Raw genomic sequence first — 27,793 nt, 5'->3', positions numbered from 1 at the left:
TATAAAATAGATAAACCACAAGTTTATACTGTATAGCACAGGGAACTATATTCAGTGGTAACCTATAATGAAAAAGAATATGAAAAGGAATATATGTATGCATATGTATGACTGAAACATTATGTTGTACACCAGAAATTGATACATTGTAAACTCACTATACTTCAATTTAAAAAAAAGGAAAAAAAATTCTTCTGCCTTTTGTCACAGCAGAGTTCACTTTCTCTTCCCTACTGCCACTGTCTTGACCCCTACTGCAATTGTCTTAAATAAAGTCTCCCTTGCCAGTTTAATTTGCCCATGCAATTCTTCTTTGACAACATGTTAGGAAAAGCATTGGCAGAGGTGCAGAAGGCAAATTAATGGAAGACAAGGTGAGTGGCAGGAAGGTGAGTCAGGAAGCTCTAGCAGTGAATGAGATGAAGGATGCTGAGGTCTGGAAGAGAGGAGTGACAGCAAAGATAAGGGAGAGATACTTGAGAGAGACATTAAGAATCAACTCCATAATGAAATGGATGGTGAGAGGGAAAAGGAACCAGGGCGATTCAGTTGTTCATGGTGGCAGTTAAAACCTTCTCAGACACTTGCCTAACACCACAGTAGATGGTGGCCAGTGAGCCACAGAGTGCTGGCAAAGGAAGAAGGCAGGAGACAGGAAGGAGGGGACGGAGAGAGTGTGGAAATAGTATGAAAGTTAAGTAGCCCTTGGAATGATGGTTGATAAGAATCACTTACAAATGCCTCAAAAGCAACTAATAACACCTAAAATATCCGAAAGGGATTTTGGAGTTGGAATGTTGTTACCAGCAGAACTGGGGAAAGGCTGTTCTCCAGCCTGGAGAATAAAAAGCAGGTGGAGGAAGGGGCAGGGGTGGACACTGTAACTCCCCAGACATCCACCCAAAGCCCAGACCACATCCTCTCAGGAATAAGAGTAATCGATCCTTTTCTTTTTACCTTTCCAGTCATCAGCATACAGCAGCATGTGATGAGTGGAAAAGCATAAGTGAGAAAGAATCCAGGAAAGAAAAGAAAAAAGATGTCCAAGATGAAAGGAATCAGAGGGAGAATGCAACCCAGTCATGGCTAACATGTTCAATGTTGCCTGAATTTTCTTTTTTCCTACATTGGATAAACTTGCTTCATGTATTGCCAGCGATAATCCAAGGATAAGTGTAGACAAAGGCCCACTACTGTCTTTTAACAAGTAAGAGAAACCAGAAGTCCAGGTCAGACAGTTCCAGAAAACAGGATTATATTCCAACTCAATATGAAAGTTTACTGACAAGGACATAAAGTTCTGTTTTTGATAGAAGGAATTCCATTCCAGTGAAGACTGATTGGATGTATGTGAAGAATTAATAACAGATTTCCTAAAATCTGTTCTAAGGGCCCAAGTCCCTTTCTGGAGGCAAAAAGATTACAGACAACTGCTGTGCAGAGATGTGAACTGGGGCAGTCGGAAGCAGACAGATTCCTAGCATCTGACGACCTAGGGAACGCTCTGACCCTGCTTGTCATCAGTGACTCCAAAAGAGGGGCAGTGGACCAGTGATCCCGGAAGCCCAGTAAGAATTAAGAAAGAGTGCTTTCCACCAGCATGAAATATGAAAGGCCTGCAGCTTTTACCCCTGTAAGTAACGAATAAAATTGTGGTTCTGAGTCAATCTGCAGAGAGGTTATTTTTAACTAGCACTTATTTCTGTCCTTGGTTCTGTTCAGGTCAATGTCTTTACCAATAAATTGGATCAATATATAGAAGAAATATCCATCTTGTTGAGGATCAAACTTTGGAGTTATCTCTGACCACGATGTTTGGCTAGAAAGAGCAGCCTGAAATTTATATTGCCTTGAATTTAGGTTTCCAATTTTAATTACTCAAATTCCAAAAGGAGGCTGTTTGGCTTCATAGTAGTTCATGCCAAACAGAACTTTAAGAAAAGGTCAGCATTAACATTTTGGGTTTCCACTTTCCTTAGCTATTTCTGAGGTATCTAATAGTAATTAGCTTGTGTCCCAGTTCCTGAATTCAGACTAGCAGGGAGGTCAGGCCAAAAGATACAATGAGAGGAACGTGGAGGATGGGGATTATATGAAGCTAATCCCTAGTGCCTAGGACGGTGCTTGGTACATAGTCAGTGATCCATAAACGGTCGTTACACCAAGAAGTGCATGAATGGACTCAAGGATTTTGGTATGTGGGTGGTTATATCCTGACCTTGGTTCAAAAATCAGGTGCTGGGTTACGTAGACAGGACGGTGCTTCCAGAACAGACATGCCCCGCCCCGCCTCCCTGATGGGGCTGAGGCACTGGCTCCCTCAGCTGCTCCAAGTGCAGGCTCTGCTGAGAGCTCACAGCCGAGTCCCTCCCCAGCAGGAGGCTACCTCACTCACAGTTTGCTTCCGCCCAGGGAACAGCCTGACCTGTGCCCAATAACCCTGCCTCAACTGGGACAATTCTAAAGGCCATCCCAGATCCAAAAGTCCCCGTGGGAGTCCTCTGTTGCAACGACATCACAGCTCAATTTGTTCCTCTGCCCAGTCCTCGTCTCCTCACTCTATCTATTGTTCCCTCTTGGAGAATCTCCAGTAAATCTCCTACATGTAAAACTCAAAAGTCTCAGAGTGTGTTTCCCAGGGAACCCAACCAAGAACAAGAATTATGATCCCAAAGTCCTTTTTAAAACACATTTCTATAAGTGTACAGCCATGTCTTTACAAAGAAGTAGGGCTGTGTATTAGAACGCATACTAAAATAGGAGAGAGAAGATGTGAATTCTTATTAAAATCCTGTTGCAGCTTTGTGACCCTGTGTGAGGCCACTTTTGAAAGCATCCCCATGAAGATGCGTGGGACAGTGTGTGCGAGTGCCCTCTGTAAACGGGGAAGCACTGGGCAGACCCTAAGTGGTATTACTTATTATTAAATATGATGTCGTGACTCTGCAGTGGCTAAGACCAGACCACACACACATTAACAAGATGAATGAAAAACAAACAAATTTCTGCAAAACTCTTAGAAGAAAGGCTTCAGAAAGAAACCTAACCACCATCTGAGTTCATATCCCAGAGTTGGCAGCCCTGGAAGGTGACACACGATGGACCAGGTAGGCACACAGACGGTGAGAATTACTTATTGTGTGTGTATTATACACAGGATAAACCAACGACAAGGAAAAAAATGTTCCTTTGGGCAAAGACTTAAGAATATTCCTGTAAATGATTGTTCTCTTTACCAAAGGCTAAGTTTTAACAATGAGAGAAGGCTGGAACAGCACTGCCAACACGAAGAGGCTGTCTCCCCGCCTGGGCCTGACATCATTACCACCTAACCAAGTACAGCTCTGGAATCGCTTCTTAGTTTCTCATAAACAAAGCATGGCTTTGGGTCACAAACAGAATTCGATAATGAAGGGGATTATATTAAAAATGAGATCATCATCTTTCAGCCTAATAGCCCCTGGCGTGAGTCCTGGAACTTGCAAGACGACAGTGAACTCATGTATAAGCCAAGAAGACCCCCAAGAACTGACAAACTGACAAAGGGTCTCTGTGCTCATGGAAAGCCAAGGAGTTCGAAGTTGCAGATCAAAGGCGCTGCTCAGCATTCTGCCCAAGCCACTCACTGTGTTGCTCTTCTAATGGCTATTTCAAACTGTCTCTTTTTCAGCCCTGAACACGGATTCACTTCCTTACCCTACTGTTAGTTGTACGCTTACTTCTTAGGTCGCTAGGGAAATAAAAGTAATCATAATAGAACTTCTGCTTCTCCCTGGTGCCAAATCCCCCTACCTACCTGCCGCTGGGACCCGCTCCTCTGCCTTCCCTGCATGTTCTCCGCAGGGCCTGCCCCCACCCTCCACTTGCCCCAGAGCCCATGGCCACCTGCTCAGGGCATGGCCCTCTCTCCTGACTAAGGTTCCCGCTCTCTGGTGGCCAGGCCCATCAGCATACAACACCAGCCTACAGAGCTCTACTGTCTCACAGATCAGACAAGAAAACCCTCCCTCGATTCCACAACCAGCCTCCGTCCCATTTCTCTTCTCTCCTTCCCAGTTAAACACCTGAGAAGAGTGATCTATGTGGAATCACTTCCTTTGCTCCCATTTGCCCATGAACCTACTCTATTTACCTTCGCCTTTTCACTCTACAACCTCCCGCAAAGTTACTGATAACCAGCCTCTGCCCAAATCCAATTTCCAGTTCTTAGCGTGCATGGCTCTCCACCCCCACACAGTATCCGATCCGACGGTCGTCACGCTTCTTTTATGAACTATTTTTCTTTTGGCTTTTAACCAGCAAGCTCTCCTGTTTGTTTTTTCTGGTTCACTGTATGCTCCTTGGTGGCCCATGGGTCCTCTACATCTGCCCTCCCTCTGTGCACCAAGTTGCTGAGCCAAAACCTCAAGAGGCATCCCTGAATCACTTTTTCCTCGTACACAGTACAGCTCATCCATCATCTGATGCTGCCAGCATTACCTCCAAAACAGGTCCAAAATCCAGCTGTTTCTCTCCAACTCTGCTACTTGAACTCCTTCAACTTCTACAGGTCTCACTTGGAATATCACGTTAGCCTGGTATCTGGTGCCCCTATTTCTATATTTACAACCCAGCAGTCAGTTCTCCACTCAGCAGCCAGAATTATTCAGAATAAATGCAGACAAGTTGTACTCCTTCTCAGATAATTCCTGTACCTTCTCATTACATTCTGAATAAAACCCAAAGCCCTCTCCCTGGTCCACAAGCCCCTTCCACATGCCAGCCCTGTCCTACAACTTCAGAATCACTTCCTTCCTCTGTCCAACCAACTAACCAGGTTTCAGCCACATAAACTTCCTTGTTGGTCATTAAATACTCCAAGGATGCTTGCACCACAGGGCCTTTGCACTAGCCACTCCCTCTGCCTTGGGATAATCTACCCTCAGAAATCCAGGTGTCTGCTTTATTTTTAGGTCTCTGCTTAAATGTCACCTTTTCAGAAAATCTCTCTCTGATAACCCTATCAAAAATAGGATCCTTTGTCACTCTTTATTTTCTTTACTTCCCCTTACAGCACTTACTGCTATACTGTACTACGGATTCACATGTCTGTCTCTCCGAATGGAATATAAGCTCTATGAGGGCAGGCACTTTTCAGGATCCCTGTCGTCGGAAGTAGAACTAGAAATATGGGAAGCAGTCAATAAATAGGAACTTACAAACAGATGATTTATTTGGGGGTAGAGGAAGATTCAGAAACAGAAACTTGTCCAACAAACCAGAGTCTAGTAAATTAAGGTAAGGGCCATGTAAATATAAAAAAAGTATTTGAAATGGGACTGTGATTTAAAAACAAATGTGCTATTAAAGATATCTTATAGAAGAAAATAAGAGCTACTACTTGGAAGAAATAGGGAGCATAGTGATAAACTATTCAGAATGTCTGGCCCTTAGACACTTTCCTTAAGTTTTTTGTGCCTCAGTTACTCTGTACATAGAATGGGGATAACTGCTACCTATTACAGAGATGTTGGGAGAATTGAGTTACACGATATGTGTAGAAATGTTAAGACATCTGCTAGCTCAGAGTAATAGTGTAATATGTGTTAACTATATTTTTATTTATTATCATTACATTTTTATTAAGGATAAATATAAGATACAGACAAAAGATGGGGAAGAACAGTAAAGGACACTAAGCACAGAACTCTGGGTAGATGTCAAAGCATGAACATAGAAATAAACTCGTACAAAGGAAAGGACAGTGCCCTTCCGAGGGCAGACTGACATCATTTAACTCCTCGGGCAGATTTCAAAATTCAACACCACCTCCAACCAAACGGAGGCCTAATCTCTACTGAACAGCCCTGTTGTCAACTTGTTAAATGATGGGGAAAGATTCAATTTTAGATGAAGCAATCGATAGGGGGATAAAAATCAGTGTTTTCAGCAAATTCATGAAGCAAAATGCACTTGACATGATTTTCTGATGCTTACACTCATTATAATGAATGATGTGGGAGCTTTAAAAACTTTCCTAAGGAAACTTGTCAGAAGGAAAAATTTTTAAGTCTTACGTAATTTCTACAGGGCTAAACATTTATTACAACACAGTATGTTCTTAGGAAATACCGAGTTTAACCACTGCATTTAGCAGATAAGGCAGCTGAAGCCTGAAGAGGATAAATGCATTGCCCAAGGTCATTCAGCTAATTAGTGGTTAGACTGGCTTTCCTCATTCTTGTGTATCCCGTCCCTTCCTTTACTTATTTAAATGATGTTTACTAAGAAAATAGATCCATAGTGTTTCCATAGCTCTTTCATAGTCCTCATCAAATGAGAAGAAACTCTGGCAAATCAAGGATTATTTCTGCTTTTCTTTTTCCACCACTGTGCTCAGAGTAAGCACTCCAGAAATGTGTATGGAATAAATGACACTGGAATGTTAGATGTCCTGGTTTCATCTTCCAGTGCGCAGCATCTAGGGTGGTATCTAGCACATAACAAGTACGAATGTACAGTTTTCGGAAGCATGGATGTGTCAATGAGTGAATGGCTCCACCATTTTGGTAGATTTATCAGATGCAATGGAGTCAAACAGAAAAACTGGGAACAATAAAAAATCCAACGATCCACCTCCCACAATTTGGAAGCTGGGTTAGACACAGTGACTCGCTTACAGTGAATAGCACAGGGAAAGGAAAAAGACAGTCACTGTACAGAGGCAAAAGCTGGCAAATGCAACCTCAACCAAGTGCTCATTTCCCATCACAAGCATGTCCTGTGGCCAGCAGCCAGCCTAGACAGGATGGGATGAGACAGGTACTTCACCGCTGCAGCGTTCTTTCCAAGAACCCACAACTCCAGTCTAATTATGAGTCAAGACAACAGACGAAGCCAGAGTAGGATGTTCACGGGACACTGGCCTGTATTCCTCAAGACCATCAAGGTCACGGGGGGAAAAGAAGGAAGACTGAAAAACTGTCACAGACCAGAGGAGACTGGGGGGACATACAACTCAACGCATGTGGCACCCAGGATTACATCCCAGAACAGAAAGCCCAGAGCTTAGCTAATAGTAATAAATCAATTATCGGTCTCTTTGACAAATGTGTTATGGTGATATGAAATGTTTAACAACGCAAGAAACTGGGTAAGGGGCATATAGGAACTCTCTGTAGTGTCTTTGCAACTTTTCTGTAAATCTAAAATTATTCCAAAATAAAGTTTATTTTAAAAAAATTCAGTGATGGATACCAGATGATACACTTAAGAAAATGTATAAGGACTTAAGAAAGGGAGTTGGCAGGTATCTGACCAAGTCAAGTACAGGCGTCCAGCACTGATACGTTTCACAGGTTAGCTCTCTTGCCATCACGGCATCTCTTACACTAGTTGACACAAGAGAAGTAAATCCAATGATTACTTGAAATATTCTTCCCATAATCTTACTGTAATATTTATTAGTGTTTTCAATTCTGTTTTTGAAAGTGAGTCGGACGGGGACAGTGGTGTGTGAAATGTGAAGCGAGGGGATACGTGAGAGAGGGCAGCTGCTCCGAGTCTGGCTTTTGAACCTGCAAGTTGAAGGGCGATGGAACAGTCGGGTCTTTTGTAACAACCACCACAACAATCGCAGCTGCCACCTGGGGAGAGCTCACTAACGCTGCCAGACTGCGCCACAGGGGTTCCATGTGCAGCATTACATTTCACCCCCAGCAACCTACGAGGCTGCAGTTACATTCTCATTTGGGAGATGAGAGATTCGGTCATCAGAAAAATTACTTCGTCAAGGTTGCAAGTGAGATTCAAACACAAACATTTCTGACTCTTCTAATAAGTCATTAAACAAAAGACAAGGAAATTCCATCAGGACAACTACCCAATCCATCTAAGTAGCCACAATCATTAGTCTTAGCAAGATAATAATACACTGAGGTATTAAACATTATCTAGACATACTAAACTGTGAATGTCCAGACAACATCCAGTGTACTGAGGTACTGCATGTAAAGGGGTTATTGAACACTGTATTTGATACACAACAAATGTTAGCTTCCCTCCCCATCTTTGTAGCCTACATCTGTTTTCAAGTAGCTCCAAACTGGTTTTTACTTTTGTGTCGTAGGCCCTGGACTCACATGAATTATCTCAGCAATTCAAAAGTGCAGAGTAAGCTGATGCCAGAAGTGAAGTTCAGGCAGTTTCCAGGAGACAGAGTCAGATGTTGGCTAGTATCAAGTTATTCTGGATATAAACATACATGTCATGTGTCAGTGAAACTCTTTTGTAGTTAGAAATGCAAGAGATTTAAAAAAACTGATGACCCTTTGCCTAGACTACATGATTACAAGCTTTATTAAGAACTCATTTATATAGTTTATTCAGGTTATGGGAGTGAGTTTCTGCTATAATTATTACAGTTTTACTGTAAGAATTTTTTTTTAATATAGTCACTTTTGCTTCATGTTCTACCTCAAGTTGAATAGACTTTCCTCTTTCGGACATCATAACCATTATCTTGAGGATTAATAATTCAGGAATCCATTAAAAAAAAACAAAAAACCTCAAATTGTTTTAAGCAAGAGCAGAGGGAGGGACTGGCAAAGACTAACCATCTCTGTGTTAATATTTCTGAGGAAATGCCCCCAGGTGAGGTGGGGCTAAATGGAAGGGGGACAGGAATTATTTAAAAGAGCATAATCTCTCTGCCAAAATAGGCATGGCGATTAAAAGGGCTGCCATCCTGAAATGACTGAGGAGTCCTGCCTTAGAGACAGAAGCAGGGCTCTGTAGACAACAAACACTCAGGCGTGTAATCTAATGTGAATAGTGATCCAAACACACGAGCAAGATTCTATTAAAGAGTGAAGGCAAACAGCCACGGCTGCCTGGGTGAATCATGTGGTGTATCACCAAGAAAGGGAACTGATTTTTTAAACCTAGGAACACAGGACTACTCTGGTTTGGACTTTGGACACTGACAAGAAATGAATGACTGAAGATGTACTCTCTTGGTTCTTCCGGGACGCAGGTCAGAGAGCATTCCTAGAGTCCCTTTTATCTAGACGTGTTCTACGCATTTAATTTCATTAATGCTTCTGAAATCACATATTTTGGTATGCACTGCACATATGGATTTGAACTGGCTTTTGCCTTTAAACTCAATTTCAGCTGTTGGCCTTCCCGTCAATCTGTAGTCACTTGAGAGTTGGAGCCAGGAAAAAGGGTGTGAGAAGGAACAAATGCATAAACCCCCAAGGACGAACGTTCCTGAGAAACCGCAGCTCAGCAGCATCGTCACCATACAGTAAACGCAGAAGGACAGAGCTGGCTGCTTTTACTTCTAGCTCACGTGTTGTTTTCTTCAAACCTACATCTTTAGAATGAGATACCGCTTTGATTCCCTCTTTGAGAGCTTCTTTGTTCTTTTGGGTCCCAAGACATGGCTGAATTTACTGGAGTTATATTTATACAAAGTCACCTCCCCCAATCTAATATAAGAAGTTCCCTCACATAAACATTTTATCACCTAAGATATGATGAGTGAAGCCCTTGCCAGGAAATACCATCTTCTTGTAAAAACTCAATCACAATTACCTCTGGCAACAGTGGACCATTAATGCCACAGAAAAGACGGATCATTGGAATCTACAGATAAGCCTCAAATCTCACTTCAGCCAAAAATTTCAAAGGCTCCGCCACTCCCACTGACTCTCTTCATTGTTGATGGTAAGCTGCACAGTATTACTAGCTTGTGATCCAGTCTTTTAATTTTTCAAACCTGTAAGCTATTTGTTTAGAGTTTTGTAAGAGAAAGAACATAAAACACTCTTCTTTATAATCAGTAGCCTCTAAAAGTTGGTTTCATTTACACTGTAACTACACCTCCCACTGCAAATACATACGTCCACCACATTATGGGTTAAATTAGACCGTGTGCTAGTCTGGCACATATGACCTCATTCACATGAAAAAATACAATCCGCAGGGGTTCAGGGAGTTGCTTCTGCTTCACCTAAAACACTCCCACCAAAGGGAAGGAGAGTGAAGGATGGACCGAGAAGGCTGGGGAGAAACTGAAGGGTGCCAGCATTTATGGAAAAGAACGAAGAGGGCTGAGGAAGCTGCGGCAGCGAGGGAAGGCGAGAGCACGCCCACACAGGGCTCCTTGGGCGGTTCAGTGACTGTGCTACCAGGGAAGTGGATCTTCACTCACGCCACCTCCCACCCACCCCAGACGGTCCCTGGATTTCAGGATTTCCACCCACTACACTCCACTCCAGATCACAGGTTCAGGAATCAAAGCTCAGAAGTTGTTATCCCTGGAACGTGCCCCCTACTCCATTCCTGCCAGTTCTAACCATTTGCATCTTCTGCACCTCGGGGGAGGTCCACACTTGGAGACAGTTTGGGTTTTAGTTCATCAGTCTCCGGTTCTGCTCCTTTCTTTGTGTTGGCATTGCTGACTCTGCTCTTGGACATTGGCCCCCATCTTCCCTGACTTTACTGCACTTGAGTATTGGCCCCCACAGTTAAGAAGGAGCCCAAAACCCTAATGTCCAGCACACCTGCAGTCTTCACTTCTGCTGGCCGACTTTACCCAATTCCCTCATATATCATGATACAGACAAGGGTCTAAAAGAGTGACTGCAACATAAAAATGCCCAATAAATACGGAGTCATGTACAAGGTGAACTAACAGTTATATATTTAAAGAAGCATATGGAAAATATGAACACTGAGAAGACATTTATACGTTGACTCAATTTAAGATTTCAGAAACACTGGCACCTCATCAATGATTCACTTTACCATGGCATTCAGTATTCGGTGGGCCCTTCTCTGACAACACACAACTGAAGGGTGTGTCTTCACAGATAGCTGTCACACCAGCACGAAGAATGAGGACAGTATTTGAATGCAGGTTCCGGGAAGAGAAGTGTGCTGTCTTAAGAGTTTTCTAGATGTTCCGATACCATGTGGTATCATCAACTTTCTGCCTTTCTCATCTTAGGTAAACCTGAGACTTAATGGTTGATAAACCAAGAGATCCTAACATGGCATCAAGACAGAATTATTTTATTCCTAGAATTTCCTTTCCCAGTTCCATGTTCTCCAGCCCATACAGCCATCACCTGGGGTTCACACATTACCATCCTTCCCTTCATTTCTCTAACCTTGACTTTCAGACACAGGATGAATCTATCCATCACACCAAGGAGACCAAGAAGCTGAAAACAGGCTGACCACATGAAATCCATCAGAAACCTCCAACTTACAAGCTTCCCGGAGTTTTTCTTTGTCGTAGTGGAATCCTTCATAGTCTTGTAAACTGATTTTGTTCACCCGGATCCTTAGGCGGTCAGGGACAGACTGGGGACTGAAAAAGAAGAACCGGGTGGTCAGACTTAAGGAGAAAGAGGGACTGAGAGTCATACGCACCTGGACGGACTAAAGGCAATATTGTCTCTTCATGCTAAGAAGGAGGAGCTCACATTCAAACCACGATTGTGGGTTCTTCACCAGAAAACAACAATTATCTAAAGAACATGTCATAAACCTCAAGTTTCTGGAATTTACCTAAGAACATGGAAATAAGCAGAAAAGGCTTCTGGAGGTCATTCATGTTTTTCTACTAACTTATTAAAAACTCCAGTGGTGGGGGAAGGTATAGCTCAGTGGTAGAGAGCGTGCTTAGTATGCACGATGTCCTGGGTTCAATCCCCAGTACCTCCATTAAAAAAAAAACAAAAAAAAACTCCAGTAAGATCATGTGTTTGGTTCCACTGTAAGTCAGATGCAGCTAATCTGAAATGGTGAGAAGTGGTGTGTAGCTGGAGAAAAGTGCTTTAGGAAAATACGTCCCTGTCAGCCAAATAGGATCAATGACAGCTTGGCTCTCAGAAGAGACAAAAAAACCATAAAAAGCAGACCAAGAATTCAGAAAGCACAGGACTGAGAATGAAATGGCTCCACACACCTCGATCTCTCTGAGAGCGCTTCTCGGTCAAAGCAAAGCACAATGAATGCTACCTGTGACGGTGGCGCTGAGCACCCCAAAAGGAAGACCAATTGTTAAATACATACAACGTACATTCTTTAGGTAGAGAATGAAGTATTTAATTCATTTTAGAAGAACTCAATCCAAAGTGGTTCAGGGTAGGCACAACAATTAAAAGGAGTAGAATCCAACTTTCGGAAGCACCCTATTCACCCTCAGAATGTCTTTACTGGATTCCTTGGTGGTTTCTAATGAAAACTTTCAAAACAGTTTAATCATGGGCACTAGTCAAGTGAAATAATTTGATCTCCATCATCACCACTATGGATCAACACATTTAGTCACTATATTAATACAGCATAGTCCCCACCCGTCCATGCTGCTTCTTGTTCCTTGTATTACAGGATAAAAGTCCCCAAAGGCTAAAGCAGAAAGAATGACTCCTCAGTTCACTTCAGGAAGGGAAGGCAAAGAAGGAAAGGAAGGAAGGCAAAGAGAGAGAAAGAGAGAAAGGGGAAAGGAAGGAAAGAAGAGCAAGGAAGAAAGGGAGGGAGAGGGAAGAAAGGAAAAGGATGGAAAGGGTAGAAGGACTCAAAATATTGTCAGGACACCTCTACCCCCATCTCAAACACTCAAACACACACACACGCACACAATTTTACCGCAGCTCCAGGAGAGGGAGAGAAAAAAAATTTAACTACATTCTCCTGTTGAAAAACTCATTTTAGGGCAAAGTATAGCAACTCCCTCCATCCAGACTCCCCCTTACCAGGCACTGATGACTAAAACTGACATAAGTATTTACGTCGGGGCAGGAAATACGGTCTGGAGCACATTTGTAAAGGAGCAGAACAGACCTTACATGGCACGCGTGCCCACACCGCCGTTTACAGAGCGGGAAACTGAGTTTCAGAAAGGCAGAATGCCTTAAGGTCCCAGAGCCACTAAGTGACAGAGCTGGGAGCAGAGTCCCAGACTCTTCACTCATCCCTCTCGTGCTCCTTCTACTCTGCGATGCCAAGAGTCCCACAGATCTGACGGCAAAGCCACAGAGCCTGGATGAGCAGTCAGATGGTCTCCATGTGGTGCACAGACTTGAGTCAACGAACAGTCGACAGAAGGGTGGTTAAGTAAACTGTGATACACTCAAACAGGAGAACACGGGGCACATATTACAAATGAGTGTCTACACGTAGAGGAAAGTCTGACTACAACCTATTGCTAAGTGAAAAAAGTCATGGAAAATTAAATGTGGCAACTGTGGAATTTAGGAATCTGTAGAGAAGCATCCGAAGAAAACGTTCCATCAGCTGTTCTAGGCGGTTGCCTAGACAAGGTGGGATTAGGGGGTTATTTCAGACCAAGTACCATCATTTTTAGAAAAATAATATACTTATTTTTAAAGTATGTCAATACATAAATAAATGGTAACTCAGGGCAGGAGTGAAAATGAGGATTATTAGAGCATTAGGTATTAAACGTAAGTAGACAGCAAGCAGAATTATTAAGAGTGACCACACGATGTTTGTATAAAATGCTTATGCCAAGTTCGAAGAGGGGTATGACCTCTTAAATTTCAAGTTCATGTGAGTGAATGGCAAAGATTACAATCAGCAAATACTCTCCTGCAAGCGTGGCAGACAGAGGGAAGCTGGAGCCGCAGGATGCGCCCTGTCATGAAAAAAGGGGGAGGGCGGCGGTTGAAAGAGCTCCACCAAAACACGTCTTGGTGGCGGCAGATGTCAGGGCAGTGCACCTCAGTCTTCTCCAGGTGGAGGCACGAAGACTGAGGTCAGCAGCTGCTGAGAGGGAAATCAGGTTCAGAGAACCAATGCAGACTGGTCCCCGCAGCCTCCTCCAGGGAGCTCCCCCTGGGCTCACCAGTGTGGACCCCTTTTCTCAAAACCCATCAGTGCCTGCTCCCCGTCCACACACTTCTGCCTCCCGGTTTCTCACCTGCACCCACTGATTCCAGCCACACACCACTGCCTCCTGAACCACAGCCTCCCACCAGTTTCGCTGACCTCCATACAGGTGGCACACCATGGACATACAGCAGGAAACGTTGTTGAATGGAACTTTCCAGATCCGAAATGATTTCACATATGATCTCATTGCATCTCCAGGATGGAAGAGAATGGAGACCCTCATGAACCAGTTGTCACCCTCCACCTTCCACCTTCCTGCACAGTCGCTGTCTTGCTCTCACCCCCTATCTTACCCCAACAACCAACAGCACATCCCACTTTCCCACCAGCAGCAGCTTGGCTGAAACCCAGCCTTCTGCCCAGGGTGCCTGGTGTTTGGCCTGCTACCCACCGGTGACCCAGATCAGGCCCATCAGGAAATTTCAGGGCATTCACCCACAGAGTCCCTGATGGAAAATCCCTCCGAATTTCTCTGGACCCTGGTGTAAACAGCAGGTATGGGAGGCCACTCAGCAAAGTGGTTAAGAGCTCAGACTCCAAGTAAGGTTGCCTGGATTGGAAGAAAAGTTCTTCCAATCACTGGTTAACCCAGAAACTCTGCTTCAGTTTCATAATGGGAAAAGTGGGAATGTAACAATCTTTACCTCACAGGGATATTATGAGAATTAAACGGGTCAAGACAGGTGATGTGCTTAGAATGATGTCTGGCACATTGTAAGTGCTCGATGCTAGCTATTATCAGTATAATTATTACTCTGAAACTTGTTCTTGTAGGTAAGGTTCCACCTAAAACTCAACGGCATCTGCTGCTGCAGGTGCTGGGAGGAGTTTGGGGCACGTGTGGGAACTCCCCGGGCACCCCCAACCAGCTGCGGGGCGTCCTCCGGAGGGAAGCTGTCTAGCCCGGCTGGTGTCTGGATTCTCCCAGACCTTCTGCCACTCGGTATTTTACAGGCCAAACAACAACATGAACACAGACAACTAGAACGTGTGGGAGAAGAGGACACAGAGACAAAATGAAAGCCAAGTAATTCGATTGTGTCCCTTTCTGTCAAAATATATTAGTGCCGTGTCCCACAGACGGCTGGTGGGGGTGGAGGATGACAGCGCTGTTCCTGGAGTCTGGGGAATAGCACTGCCATTAGTTTTCTAAAATTAAATTTTGCCAGGAAAGTTAGTAGCGCAGAGAAGAGACTGACAACCCGGGTAAAAATGAGTCTGCCTCTGTGCCAACATCTACCCCCAGCTACTCTTGTAGCTACTGACTTAACTCTATATCAGGATTTCCAAGCCTGACTTCCATGGAACCTCTCAAGTTTCCTAAGAAGGACTCAGCAATCTCTGAGCAATGGCCTCAATTTGTCGCCTTTTCACGAATTTCCTCTGAAACAGCAAGAACGAACTCCTTGTGCAGAGCAGAAGCTCATGGCTCTGAACCTAACTCCCAGATGTGCCCATTGTGACTTTCTCAAGAACCATAATATGAGCACTTCTAGCTAAAGTCACCAACATGGGCTTCCAGAATCTCAAGACCACACCTTCCCTGTCCACTGTATGCATATCTGTTACCCTGAGATGTTGGGGGGTAAGCGGAGTGCCATCAAGACAGCGCTCTGGACACAACTCACATCTAATTCTCATGACACTGCTCTCCTGCGGTTCCTGCCAATAGATTTTTTAATTGACTCTTCAAAGACTTTCAGTCCAGTAGAGTCAAATTCCTCCCTTACTGCCTTCAAGCTTCTTCATTCTTTCAATCAGTTTCTTTACTACACGTTGTCTCTCTCAGACTGATAACAAGCTCCTCATTCCAATCTCCGACACACCGACACCACTTACGGACGGAGCGGATGAGCTGGGAGCTTCTGTTCCCTCTCCCAGACGACTGACATCACGTAATTCCTTTTCCTCCCTGAAAACATGAACCACCCGGGAGTAACACCACTTTTAAGCCAGTATAGCACACCGCATAAAGCAGGATGCAGAGTCGGAAAAATCTCTGTTCCAATCTGAACTCTTTCAATTAATATACATTTGACATTGAGAGCTCTGAAGTTACCTTTTCTAAACCATTTTCTGATCTGAAAACGGGACTGATAATAGGAATGCAGTGAGCCCTGAATGAGAAGATGCACCTAAGGCAACGAGCACATTCCTGGTATATAGTAGGTGTTCAAGAAAAATGTATTATTGTTGTTTTGTTACTATTATTAGCATCCTGATGTTTTTTCAGTTTCTACGGGACTTTTTAAAATCCAGTCCCGGACAGTAACATCAGGGCAGAAGCCAGAGTCATAACTTTAAACAGCAGTTAGTATATCTCAAACCTCAGCAGGATGCGAGTCTGCTGACATGGGCAGGGAAACAAGATTCCGAGTTACTGTCTACAGTCTGTCGGATGAGAATGCGAGTGGGGACTGTGAATGACTCCAAGATATTCTACTCAAAGATATCAAGAACATAAATCTTAATTCACGTTACAGAGGAGAGCCTTAAAGTCGTATAATTATTCCACATTTTGTATCTAGCAAATGTCCTGTTTTAACATTTCTTAAATGGTTCAGTGTAAGACTCACCCCTAAACCACTATGGGGACTCACTGATTTTGATAAACTATAATTTAACCAGGCCTTTGTTATATATATAACAAACTCATATACATGTAACTCACATATATATATGTATATAACTCATATATAAAGTTTTCCTTTGCGTGGCAAGAAAGCATCACAACTCTGTCTACCTTTCTTTCTTAAGGTGGAGGAGGAAGGAGAAGGAAGAGGAAGAAGTCATAGTAGTAGCTGCTTTATTTTCTTGCAAGAAATGTAGACGTGAGATTCTATTCAGTCATAACCTAAACACAATTATGTTTCTAACTAATCTTTAATAGGAGTCATTTGAATTGGCTCTTGCTTTATGAATGGACTTTGATTAAAATATTAATTTCTAATGTGAATTCCTGGCATGAAAGACTATTTCTTCCTCCTCTTTGCAGCTCCAGCACCTGAAACAGAGCCTGGTCTGTGTTGTTTACAGTAACTGATTTTGGAGCAAATAAATGAATGAAATGCAAGAACGTCTAATCCCTCGGGGGCTCTGCGTGGCCCTGAGGCTTTAGCACAGTTTAGCATCAGACCATCTGAGATGCTCGCCAGAGACTCTTCTCCTGGGGAGCCCCGGGGAAACCCTGGCTCGGCTGCCCTTTTCTGTCCTTTGTCCATCTAGCTCTCTAGATCCGGAGGCAGATCCACGCTGGATTATGCTCTCTTGCTCCCTTGAATCTTAGCTCTAGTGGGATCTGCACAGATAAAGAGGCAAGAACACCCGCATGAACAGCGTGTCCCTGACAGAAAGGCATGTGAACCATTTCAGGACTGCCTGTTCTTTCAGTAAATAATGGTGAGCCAGAAACATTAACCACCACATCCTTTCGTCAACTATCAAGCTGGGGCTCATTTAAATATAATTATACTCAATGACCTCTCCTTTAGCAACTTCCTAGAAACAGCCACAGCTTACCCTGGGACATTTTCAAACGACACCTGGCAATAACCCATCTAAAACCACCCCCGAGTGGGTCTCTTTACAGTGAGCAGTAAAACCGCACTGAGTCAAGGCTTCCGGACAGAGACTTTAAATGGACTTCTGACACCCACCAAGTTCAGACAGAATTCATAACACCATTGTCTCTTGCCTGGAACAATGCAGCAGGAATGTGAAACCAACTGTAAAGGAGTTTTTGACTTTGGAGCCAAGGATGAGCCAAAATCACATTAGCGGCGGTTGGCCATGACTTCCGATTGTCCAGTATGTTTGTCTGGAGAAAGTACCTTGAAAAATTGTTAATTCTTTTTGATAGAAGTTGAATCAATTCTCAGCTCCTTAAGACATCCAAATGGATGTGAGGTGGCTGGTAGGACATGTCACAGCTTACACATTATTTGAGACGGCCATCCCTCCAGATCTCCAACAAGGTAATGAAACTGAAGTGTTACAGGGTCGGGAGAGATCTTAGATGTCGTCTAATTCAGTATTTGCCCTCCATCGGACTCTATATTCCCCGACCGCATCTTCCGGTGGTTGCTCAGCCTCCGCTGGATCCTCGCCCAGGACTGACACACAGGGTGGAAGTGCCCTGTTCTTTGTTCAGACTGCTCTATGCATCTGCACATTCTTCTAAAGAACCTAAATCTCTCTCCACAGTTTCTGTTTATTGACCTTTCTTCTACTATTTGGGTTGGAACTGGGTTTTAAGTCACTGAGGGAACCAGCCACAAGGACCAATGGCAAAAGAATGTAAACTTTAAGCACTGAAGTTCAATGCATATCAAAGAAGTGTTTGCTGACTTCATGGCTAATAAATTAAAAACAGGCTGTAAGGACCAAATAGCCAAGAATGTTCATGCCATTTGTTGAAACTAAACTTCATTTTAAAGTTTTCTTGTGATCTTCCAATACACACTGAAAGGCACATTTTCATGCTTCCATTGAAACTGTAACACAATTCTACACTTGTGTAGTTGTAGTGAGTGAGTTCGCAGTAGAGGGAAGTGAGCATGTGGTTCCTACCGACTGTCTCCCCTGCGGAGCGTCATGACCCTGGCACCTGAAGGAGGAAACACGAGGAAGGAGGAGCTGCGGCGTCACCCAGCAGACCCACACGTTCAGCACCTTCACCGCCTGCCGCAGGGAAGACAGGCAGGCTGACAGCCTTGGCCAGTGTTTCACATTCTCCTCACCACCCGTTTCTGTTTGTGGCAGTGATGCCCTAGCGGCCAGTGCCTCAGTCACCCAGTGCTGAGGCTTTTATGCGGAACCACCCCACAGACACTTCACGTTACAACTTCCGGGCACCAGAGTCACAGATGTATGTTTTAAGTCATAGAAACTCCAACTCTCTTCTCCGTAAGATCACGCCTCTCTTCACTTTCTCCTTTCCCTTTATTTGTGCATTTTAAAGTCACTTCTTAGTCCCCCTGATTCTCCCTTCAGCAGCATTTCATACTGTGGTTCTAACTCCCTGCTCCCTGAAGCCTTCTCCTGGATTTCAGTCCCAAATGCTCTCCTAGTTTCCCAACGAAATTTCTGCCTGCTCCTTCTTTCCCCTCTTCTAAATATCTTCCAACGTGTAGGCTTCTCCACCCTCTCCCGTAAACCCCTCACAGACCAAGACCAAGCCGCCACCACCACCAGCCTGCACGGAGACCATGCTCTGGCCCCCACTCACGGCCTCGTCACACTGCAGACTCAGCGGTCAGCATGAGCGCAAACATGATGGCGACGTGGTGATCTCGGTACCTTCTTTTAGCACTCTGTACAAAACAAGCTAAAAGGATATACCGCATAGCACAGCCAGTATTTTATAACAACTGCAAATGGAGCATAATCTATAAAAAATCTGAATCACTATGTTGTACACCTGAAACTGTAATACTGTAAATCCACTATCTCAATTTTTTAAAAAAGAATGACAAGCTATACGTGTAGCAATGTTTACATCTCCCACAGTGTGTATTAAATATGAGGCTTTCAACATGTGTTAAGTTACTGCTTCCCAAATAGACTTGCTAGTTTTGCAATGAGAAGAATTATTTTTCATGAAAACTGACAACGCTCTTCATTCCACCTAATCATGTGTGACACGCATGGTGCATCACTGGCCAGAATGAGGACCACTCCACAGAACTTGGTTCAAAGGAAAAATCAGTTCCCATTACTAAAGCCAATAAACAAGAAATATTCTCAAAGCTCACACGTCTTAATCACTGCTGTGCTCTCTTTATGAATGGAGCTGATTCTCCGGCTTGCCTCTGGTTAACATGGATGGAGAAGAATTTCTACTTGTGATTAGATCCCATCTACAGATTTAAGTCTTATGAAAATTGAATCTCCTCCCCTAATATTTGCTAAATTGGTAACTAGGGATGACAACCTTTTCAGAGGAAAAAAACGTTTTTAGACTTTCAGTTCCCACTTATATACTTTTAATACTCTTTTATGCTTAAAAAGTATAAAATTTGGAGTATATAAAGCATATAAAGGGGGTGGGTATAGCTCAGTGGGAGAGTGCACGCTCATCAGCATGCAGGAGGTGCTGGGTTCAATCCCCAGTACCTCCATTAAAAAAGTAATAATAAAATTTTAAAAAATCAATTAAAGCATATGAAAATATCATGATGAAAGGCAAAGGAAACAAATACCAGAGGAAATAAAGAAGGATGGAAACCAGAGGTAGAAGGAACATTTCTGTAGTTTGTAGAAGCCTACCAACTCAAATCGCTGAGATGAAGGACAGCTGGAGTGAGGAGAACTCCAGCCCCATCTTGCCTCACACCCGGCCCAAGTCATTTCTACCTTATGAAGTAATTCTGTATAATGAAGGTTTCCTGTATTAAAAGTGACTTAAGAGTCTACCATATCTACCATAAAACACCAATATGAGCTACTCTGAGTACTGCAGCCTGCAGTAGCACAGAGGATTATTTTGCTGTTCTGATAGTAGAGAGGGTCATTAATCACTTTCTCCAATGAAGTGAGGAACCACTGGGCTTGAACCAATGAGACATAATAGGATAATATTACTCGCGAGTCATCTAATTGGCTTCACATCTCAAGTGCTGAGAAAGGAAGACATTTTTTAATTTCAGGTTTCAATCTCTATATATCAAATAAAGGGAAAGCCGTACATTTATTTGCTATTTCAATGGTAAAAATCTTCCCTTGGGTTTGCAATCGCTAACTGTTCTAAGACCCTGCTCTTACTTGCAACTGATAAAGAAACTGACTTTCTTTGCTGGAAAAGAGCTTGGAGCAAGTGGTGGGATTTGCATAATTTAAAAGCATCATTTCTCAGAAGGAAACACTCCCGGCCTTTCACATATATCCTGAAAGACACGAAATTAGGCTACAACCTGACATGTTTCCTCTGGTAACTAAGTGCTTTGCTGAAACACGTGGAGGTATTCCAGTGGGTGTCTGTGTAACATTGAAACATTTTTACAAAAAAAATTGAGTACATATAATGTTCTAATATTTAACATTTATTTCACCTATAAATCTACAAAAAAAAATCAAGATTTTAGAATTGTTTATAAGTAAAAATAACCAAACAATGCAGTGGCCAAAAATGCAAAAAGCAATAATGGAGTGAAAACAAATATAACTTGTCTACTGAGGTGGAGAGATGTTGTAACTCCAATGAGTTTGAGCAAAACTGGAACACAAAATGTGTTCTTATCGAAAAGTCATCGTGCAAATTGTGTGGAAGTAGCTCTGCATCCCCAGGAGACAGGCTCAGTGAGCAGATTCCATGCTTTGTTTCACATCAAGAAAATTAAAAGCAAGCACTGGCCAGACAATAAATGGCATTATCCAGGAAACACTTCCTGAAATGGTTTTAGCCCTCCATAGGAAACGTGTCATAAAAAGACATGTATTTTCCTCAAACCTGGATATCAGGGAAAGAAGTTTTGCACAACTGTTTTTTCTTAAATAGGTGGTATTTTACCGTGCTGCGTTTTGACTCATTTTTCCCCGGGTTGACAGTGGCTTGCCAGGTAAGGTCTGGAATGCTCAGTGGCACTGCATTTGCCACTGAGACGTGGCATCATAACTCTCCTATTCATGAACCTGCAGCTGCTGGAAAGCTGAACGCCCTGCTGGTAACACAGATGTGTTCCCACTACCCCATGTCTCCTTATTAGAAATCCAAGAAGAAAGACTCGCAGAATCCTCTAAACCCCACTCTCCTTTCCAACTCGGCAAGTTCAGCCAATTAGGTGGGAAATTTTCATCACCTTTCTCTAATTCCTAATCCAATGACTAAGGAATTGTTTTTTGGAACGATTCTTCTTGATAGTGTAAGAATAGACAGACTAAAGATGTACGGCTAGAATAGAACTTATGAAGATCATACAACAGTTCTGTCACCAAAAAATAACCTTTCTAAAATTTGACAGTAAATTTGAGGAAAAAAAATTCCTCAACATAAACTTTTTGTGGTAGACAAATTACTTAGGTGATGAAGAAACAAACAGAAAACAGTTGGTTAAAATATTAATTAACTAGTTAATATTTTAGTGCTACCAATACTAAAAATACATATAATAAAAGAGGGGAAAGGTTTCTGTTGAGAATGTCATAATGTGAAAATAGTATGGGGTACTTTTGCTCGTTCTGATACCAAGGAGGGCCCTGTGGGCTCCCCCAATCCCTGCCTCTTGTTTATAGGGAAGCTGAAGTCTCCCAGGCCTCCCTAAGTCAGAGAAGAGCAGATTGATCGGGACAAGCCTGAAAGCACGGGGGGATGGCAATGACTCTGACCACTTATCTCAGTGATTAACTGAGATTACTCCTGCATTTCCCTTTAAAACTCTCATGGCTGAACAGAATCTTTGGAGATGTTTTTTGGGGGGAATGCTGGGTCCACCAGATTGCAAGCATTCTGGTTAAAAGCAACTTTTCTTTTTGTTACCAAGGCTGTTGCCCCCAGGATCATACCCCTGCTGCTCTCTCAAAACCAGTTACTCTCATCTAAGTCTCAGGAGGCAGCTGCAGAGAAGAAACAAAAACTGGTTAGCACCAACTGAGCCCAAGATGGTGAAGGATTTGACTTCCAGTTAGACCTTGAACCTCATTATATGCTCACTGCAATGTATTAGCATGCTCAGTGACACCCACACACCCAGCACCATGACAACAACTGGGAAAGCCCACACAAGGACTGATTGGCTCCATCACACCCAGAAGGAGGACATGAAGGCAGAAGCCTCCCATGAAAGTCCACGTGGGCTGACCCAGGCCAGAGCTGCCCCTCCCGCCCATCTTGCCTGACGCTCCCCACTTGAGTGCTTCCTTTCCATTTCCCCTGCTGAGCAATAAAGCAGCTGCTCACTTCATCCCTTTGCCTCTGCTGCGTGAATCCTTCCACAGCCGGTGGCAAGGACCCACACTTTCCACTAACAGTCAAGTCCTATTTCTTTCTAGCCTCTTACTTTAATTATCACATTAAAGTAGATTGTCTCCACCAAAGGCAGCATCCTAACATACTCATAAACTGAGAACCTGTCTTCAAGGAAACATGTAATTGTTTTACTTCGCCTGGGCAACAAAATACCATCAAACCAAAAGATTTATTTATGTCCCAATTAGAGGACATAAATCACCTCTGGAGAGCAGTAGAGCCTAAATGATCAAGAAAAATAAAATAATTTCTCTCTTCTGTAATATGAGGCTGAAAAGTTTCAGCCTTTTTGTTCCATTTATAATTCTTCCAATGCCACATTCGTTTGAATCAAATCTTAGCTACAATTTTTGGAACTTGATGAATTCTTTTTAGAATTTCATTTTCTGACACAAAATGTGATGATGAGTACTGGGGATTAATTAAATCTAGCATCAACAAGTATTTTCTTTTTATGTCTTTAAAGGCATCTTTTCATTTCATATAAGCACTTCAGGGTGTTATGACAGATGAGGAAAACTCAATTGCACGGGTATAATTCAACTGACATCCTCCTATAAATGAAATGTACATTGCATTTCATTACCACCTCAGCAAAGCAATCCAAAGTACCCTCTTGGAATGTTCAAAACAAATGTCTAGATTTCTGTTAGTGACAGATTCTTCTTACTTTACAGCAGAAATACAGTATCAGTAATCATTGCAGTGCTAGAGTAAAAACTGAAATTTTTTTTCTCCCTGAATGCAGCAAATCCATTAATAACATCACAGTTGTAATGGTTTATCTCAAGGTATAAGTAATGATTTTTCTAAAAGTTTTTTTTTTTCTGGGTGGAGCATCCATTTGTAAATAAATCTTTTATTCACAAAAACTAGCAAAACTTACCCCTCTCATTTGCCATTTATCATCTATATTTCTATAGTTGTTTTTATTATAGTAATGGTCTAGGAATTCGGATCTGAAAAAAATTTAAAGTTCTTACTGTTAACTGCCTTATTTTACAGAAAATGGATTTGGGTTCAGAGAGGTCAACAACCTTATTGCACCCATATAATTCTTAGAATTGGCTATAAATCAAAAAGCAGTGTCCTTCAGCCTCTTAGACCATTTTATAATAAAAAGATTTAAAAGAATTCAACTATCAATACATGTAATATACACAAAGTTCAACCCTGACACAGTTGGTGACAGAGAAAATAAATCCTAAAATTAACTCAAATTTACCTAGTATGATGCTGTTATGGGTTAGGTTGTGTGCCCCCCCAAATTCATATGCAGTCCTAACTCCCAGTACTGCAGAATGTGATTCTATTTGGAGATGAGGTCTTTAAAGACGAAATGAGTGAAAATGAAGTCCTATCAGTGAACTGTAACCCAACCTGACTGGTGTCCTTCTAAGAAGAAATCAGGAGACGGACACAGAGGCAGGACAGTGTGAAGACAGAGGGAGAAGATGGCCTTCTCAAGCCACAGAGAGAGGCCTCAGAAGAAACCAGCCCTGCTGACACCTGATGTCAGACTCCCAGCCTCCAGAGCAGAACTGCACGGAAATAAAGTCCTGCTGTGTAAGCCACTGGGTCCATGGTGCCTGTTATGGCGGCCCTAGCAAACTTACACGGACACCTGCTAAACAGGTGTGCCAAGAGAGCTGACACACTTGGTGTTAATCCTACAATGACTGTTGATAAAAAGATACAGCATAGAAGAATGAGAGAAATCTAATTTTTCACTTTCCAAAGTTCCAACCTGGCTTGGAAATCTCTCCTGGCTTGATCTCACTGTTGGGCTACTCAGCCCCTAATTTCCACTTCTTGTCCTAAAAGTCAAGGTATGTAGAATAATCTGCAGATTATTGTTGTGTTTATTGGACTAACATTACATCTAAGGTGAGATTTTTAAAATATTTTTATTTTCTAAAATTTATTCTGATGAAACAAAATTCATGAATTCTCCTCCCTCCTTTATCCTGCCCAGTGGGCTGCACCAAACCTTCCTGCAGACTCTCCCCTTCACCCTCCCAAGCTCACTGTGCCTCGTGCCCGGCCCATCAAGCCAACACCTGCTGAGTGACCTTTTACCGACCTTTTACCGTATAAGAAGTGCTGACTCGCAACACTGTTTCTACACCTATGCAGACATGAATAATTTATCTCTAAAAATAAATTGTAAAAGGAGCGAGATATAATTTTAAATGTTGAGGGAGTCCTAAATGTGCTCTGCCTTTACATAACTGCACCAGATGCTTGAGCCATGTTCAGCTTCGCCGAGAGAGGAACACAGGCACCTATCCACCCCCTGCGGATGCAAGCAGGACCCTGCCCAACGAGCCTCTTTCACAGACCGAACACCATTACTAACAACCCTAAAAGCCTCTGCAATTCCTTTAGCGGCACGAGAATTTATTTTTAACTGGGTTTTGTCACTCTGACATTTTTTGTACAGTAATACTTAAACTGCAAGCCTGCAATACAGAAGATTCACACATTTGAAACACTCAAAATTGAATTCTCAGTGTTAGTCATCTCCAAGGTTTTCTTTAAAAGGGGAGAAGTTTACATAGCATAATTTGATTAAAATGTATAAGTTACATATATAAAAATAAACATACACACAGAGGAAAATGACCAGAGGTTATACAGACAGCAGAATTCAGTGCCTTAAATGCTACCTCCAAACAGCCCTGGGTGTTAAACTTACCATCATGACTTTATAGCATATGATCTTAGGCAAGTTTCTGAATATTTCTTATCAATTCAGTCTTTCTCATCTATGGGATGGGAATGACAGCAACTGTTGCCTCACACAGTTATCAGGATGCTAATTAAATTCAATCACAACTCAATATCAGGCCCGTAGTACCTCCCTGACTCAGTGAAAAATTCAGCCTGGGTTCTCACTGGGAGCAAGGTGAGAGTGTACTAAGGCAGTGCAGGGCCTCCCTCCCTGATCAGTACTAAGGATACAGAATGACCCTGTCACATCCCATGGCAAGTCTCGCCTACTTCATGTCTTAGATCCCTCTGGGGCAGATCATAGAGTCTAGGGTCATGCCCTGATTTTTAGCACAACAGAACTTCATTGCTGATAGAAATCCCAGGGACCAACTATGTTTCTTTTTAATATCTGAGAAACTGAAATGCAAAATGTTTACTATATGGTCAATGTCATATGGAAAAAAATCAAGGCTCCTCTAGATGCTCAAAGAAGGATGTTTTCTTGGGGCCTGGGGACTACAGGATAAGAAGGAAGACAGTGCAGTTAGAGACTCATGTCTGTTCCTGCTGCCCCCTGGTCTTTAAGTCACCAGACCCACATCTCCCCTGGCTACCTGAGTGGGAACAGAAGCACAGGCGGAGTGAGAGCACAGGCAGAAAAAAAATTATCTGAGTTGCAACCTGGGCTCAAGTCCAGAAATTGGTATGATCTCAATCCCAAGTAGCTGCTTCTTAACTTTTCTTTAGAATTTTCCATTTTTCTGGAAGCAGCACAGAGGAGTGGCTTAAGAAGAAAGGACAGCACAGTATTTTGACATGATTAAAGATCAAGAAACTGCACAGTGGGAAGTGAAATCACTGGGAAGGAAATTCGGAAAGTGTGCGGTGGGAGTGAGAGAAAAGGAGGAAGGAGAGAGGATGAGTGAAGCTTAGCAGTTTCCTCTGCTCGGAGGATCAGAGAGCAAGCAGATTCGTTTCCCAGAAAGCCTGAAGCTAACTCATGCTTCGCCATCTGACTCTGAGAGGGAACTGAAAGAAATGCCATTTGCTCAAACAATGGATTTAGCAATTCTCTCCTATTCTCTTAAAAATATACACTTTAATTTTTTGCTTTTTCCCCCTTTAGAGAAGTAGTGCGTGTTCACTGAAATCAATCAGAAAATAAAGAAGTCCAATAAAAAAATAATCTGGAATCCTACTGCTCAGAGATAATCACTCAGGGAAACAATAGTAACAACAGAAACATTAACAACAAATATATTCACAATTTTTTTTAACACTTAGGCCCTTCTGGTACTCTCGCCATTGGTTTTGGGGTCCAGTGATTATGACCCAGAAGTTATAATCCACGAATCAGAATCTGGACAGGTGCCTGCCCTAGACATGAAGCGCCCTTCGAAGGCTCACCTGGCCCCGAAGCTCTGTTCATCCTGAGGTTCTCGGGAAGGTGGTGTGTTAGCCACCAACAACAGCTTAATTCATTCTGAGGCAAACCCATCTGGTGGATCTTCTTGGCTACTTTAGAGGTAAACCTCACAGTTTACAAAAGAATGCATGTCAATTTCTACTTTGGCAATGGTTTTGCCACCCGCTGAGAGTCCAGAGTGTGGTTAAGTGAAGTTTATTGAAAGAAGAAAGGAAAAGGGAAAGCGTTCTGAAAAAAGAAGACCAAGTCTTAATTTTTCTAATTAAAGGGCCAGTGCTGAATAAACAAAATAAACAGACCTTTTAAAGCAGAGTACACAAATTCAGGGAAATGTTAAAACAAAAGCTTTGATGTGACTAGTTGGAGAATAGAATTACAGAATTTTGAGAAAACACTTCAAAGGATTTTCCAGTTTACTTCCCTGGCCAGAGGCATGCAACTATTAAACCACCTATGACCAGTGTATGTTTTCTTCAATCATGAAGATTAAAGATTCTTGGTTCTGTCTTGGTAGTTTCTCAGTAACAAACTTCTTAAATTCAACACAAAAGAAAACCATAAAAAAACAGACCTACTCAAAATATTCCTCTTTCTCTTGATAAAACTCCCTTTCTTTATAGGACAAATATCAATTTGCTTTCATCCTGTACCAAGAAGTCTTCACTTATCAAAGCAGTTTTAGAATGCTGAATCATACTCAGCTTGTGGTCAAATATGACCATTCATACTCTTTTCACAGATCCATGTCTAACTCTGCCTTCCCCAAGGGAACAAACAAA

The 27,793-nt window shown here is 42.6% G+C and overlaps 1 protein-coding gene across 3 annotated transcripts in view; it reads right to left on the bottom strand.

The window, feature by feature from the left end:
* DGKI (diacylglycerol kinase iota) overlaps positions 1-27,793 on the bottom strand; it is a 396,321-nt gene that overhangs the window by 94,860 nt on the left and 273,668 nt on the right. For all 3 annotated transcript variants that reach the window (XM_074366970.1, XM_074366972.1, XM_074366971.1), the window contains one exon: positions 11,262-11,362. In XM_074366970.1, the coding sequence (XP_074223071.1) occupies positions 11,262-11,362 (101 nt within the window). The remainder of the gene's footprint in view (positions 1-11,261; positions 11,363-27,793) is intronic.

Source organism: Camelus bactrianus, chromosome 7 (genome assembly GCF_048773025.1).
Source record: "Camelus bactrianus isolate YW-2024 breed Bactrian camel chromosome 7, ASM4877302v1, whole genome shotgun sequence".
Taxonomy (NCBI): domain Eukaryota; kingdom Metazoa; phylum Chordata; class Mammalia; order Artiodactyla; family Camelidae; genus Camelus; species Camelus bactrianus.
This window is presented reverse-complemented; position numbering and strand designations above follow the sequence as displayed.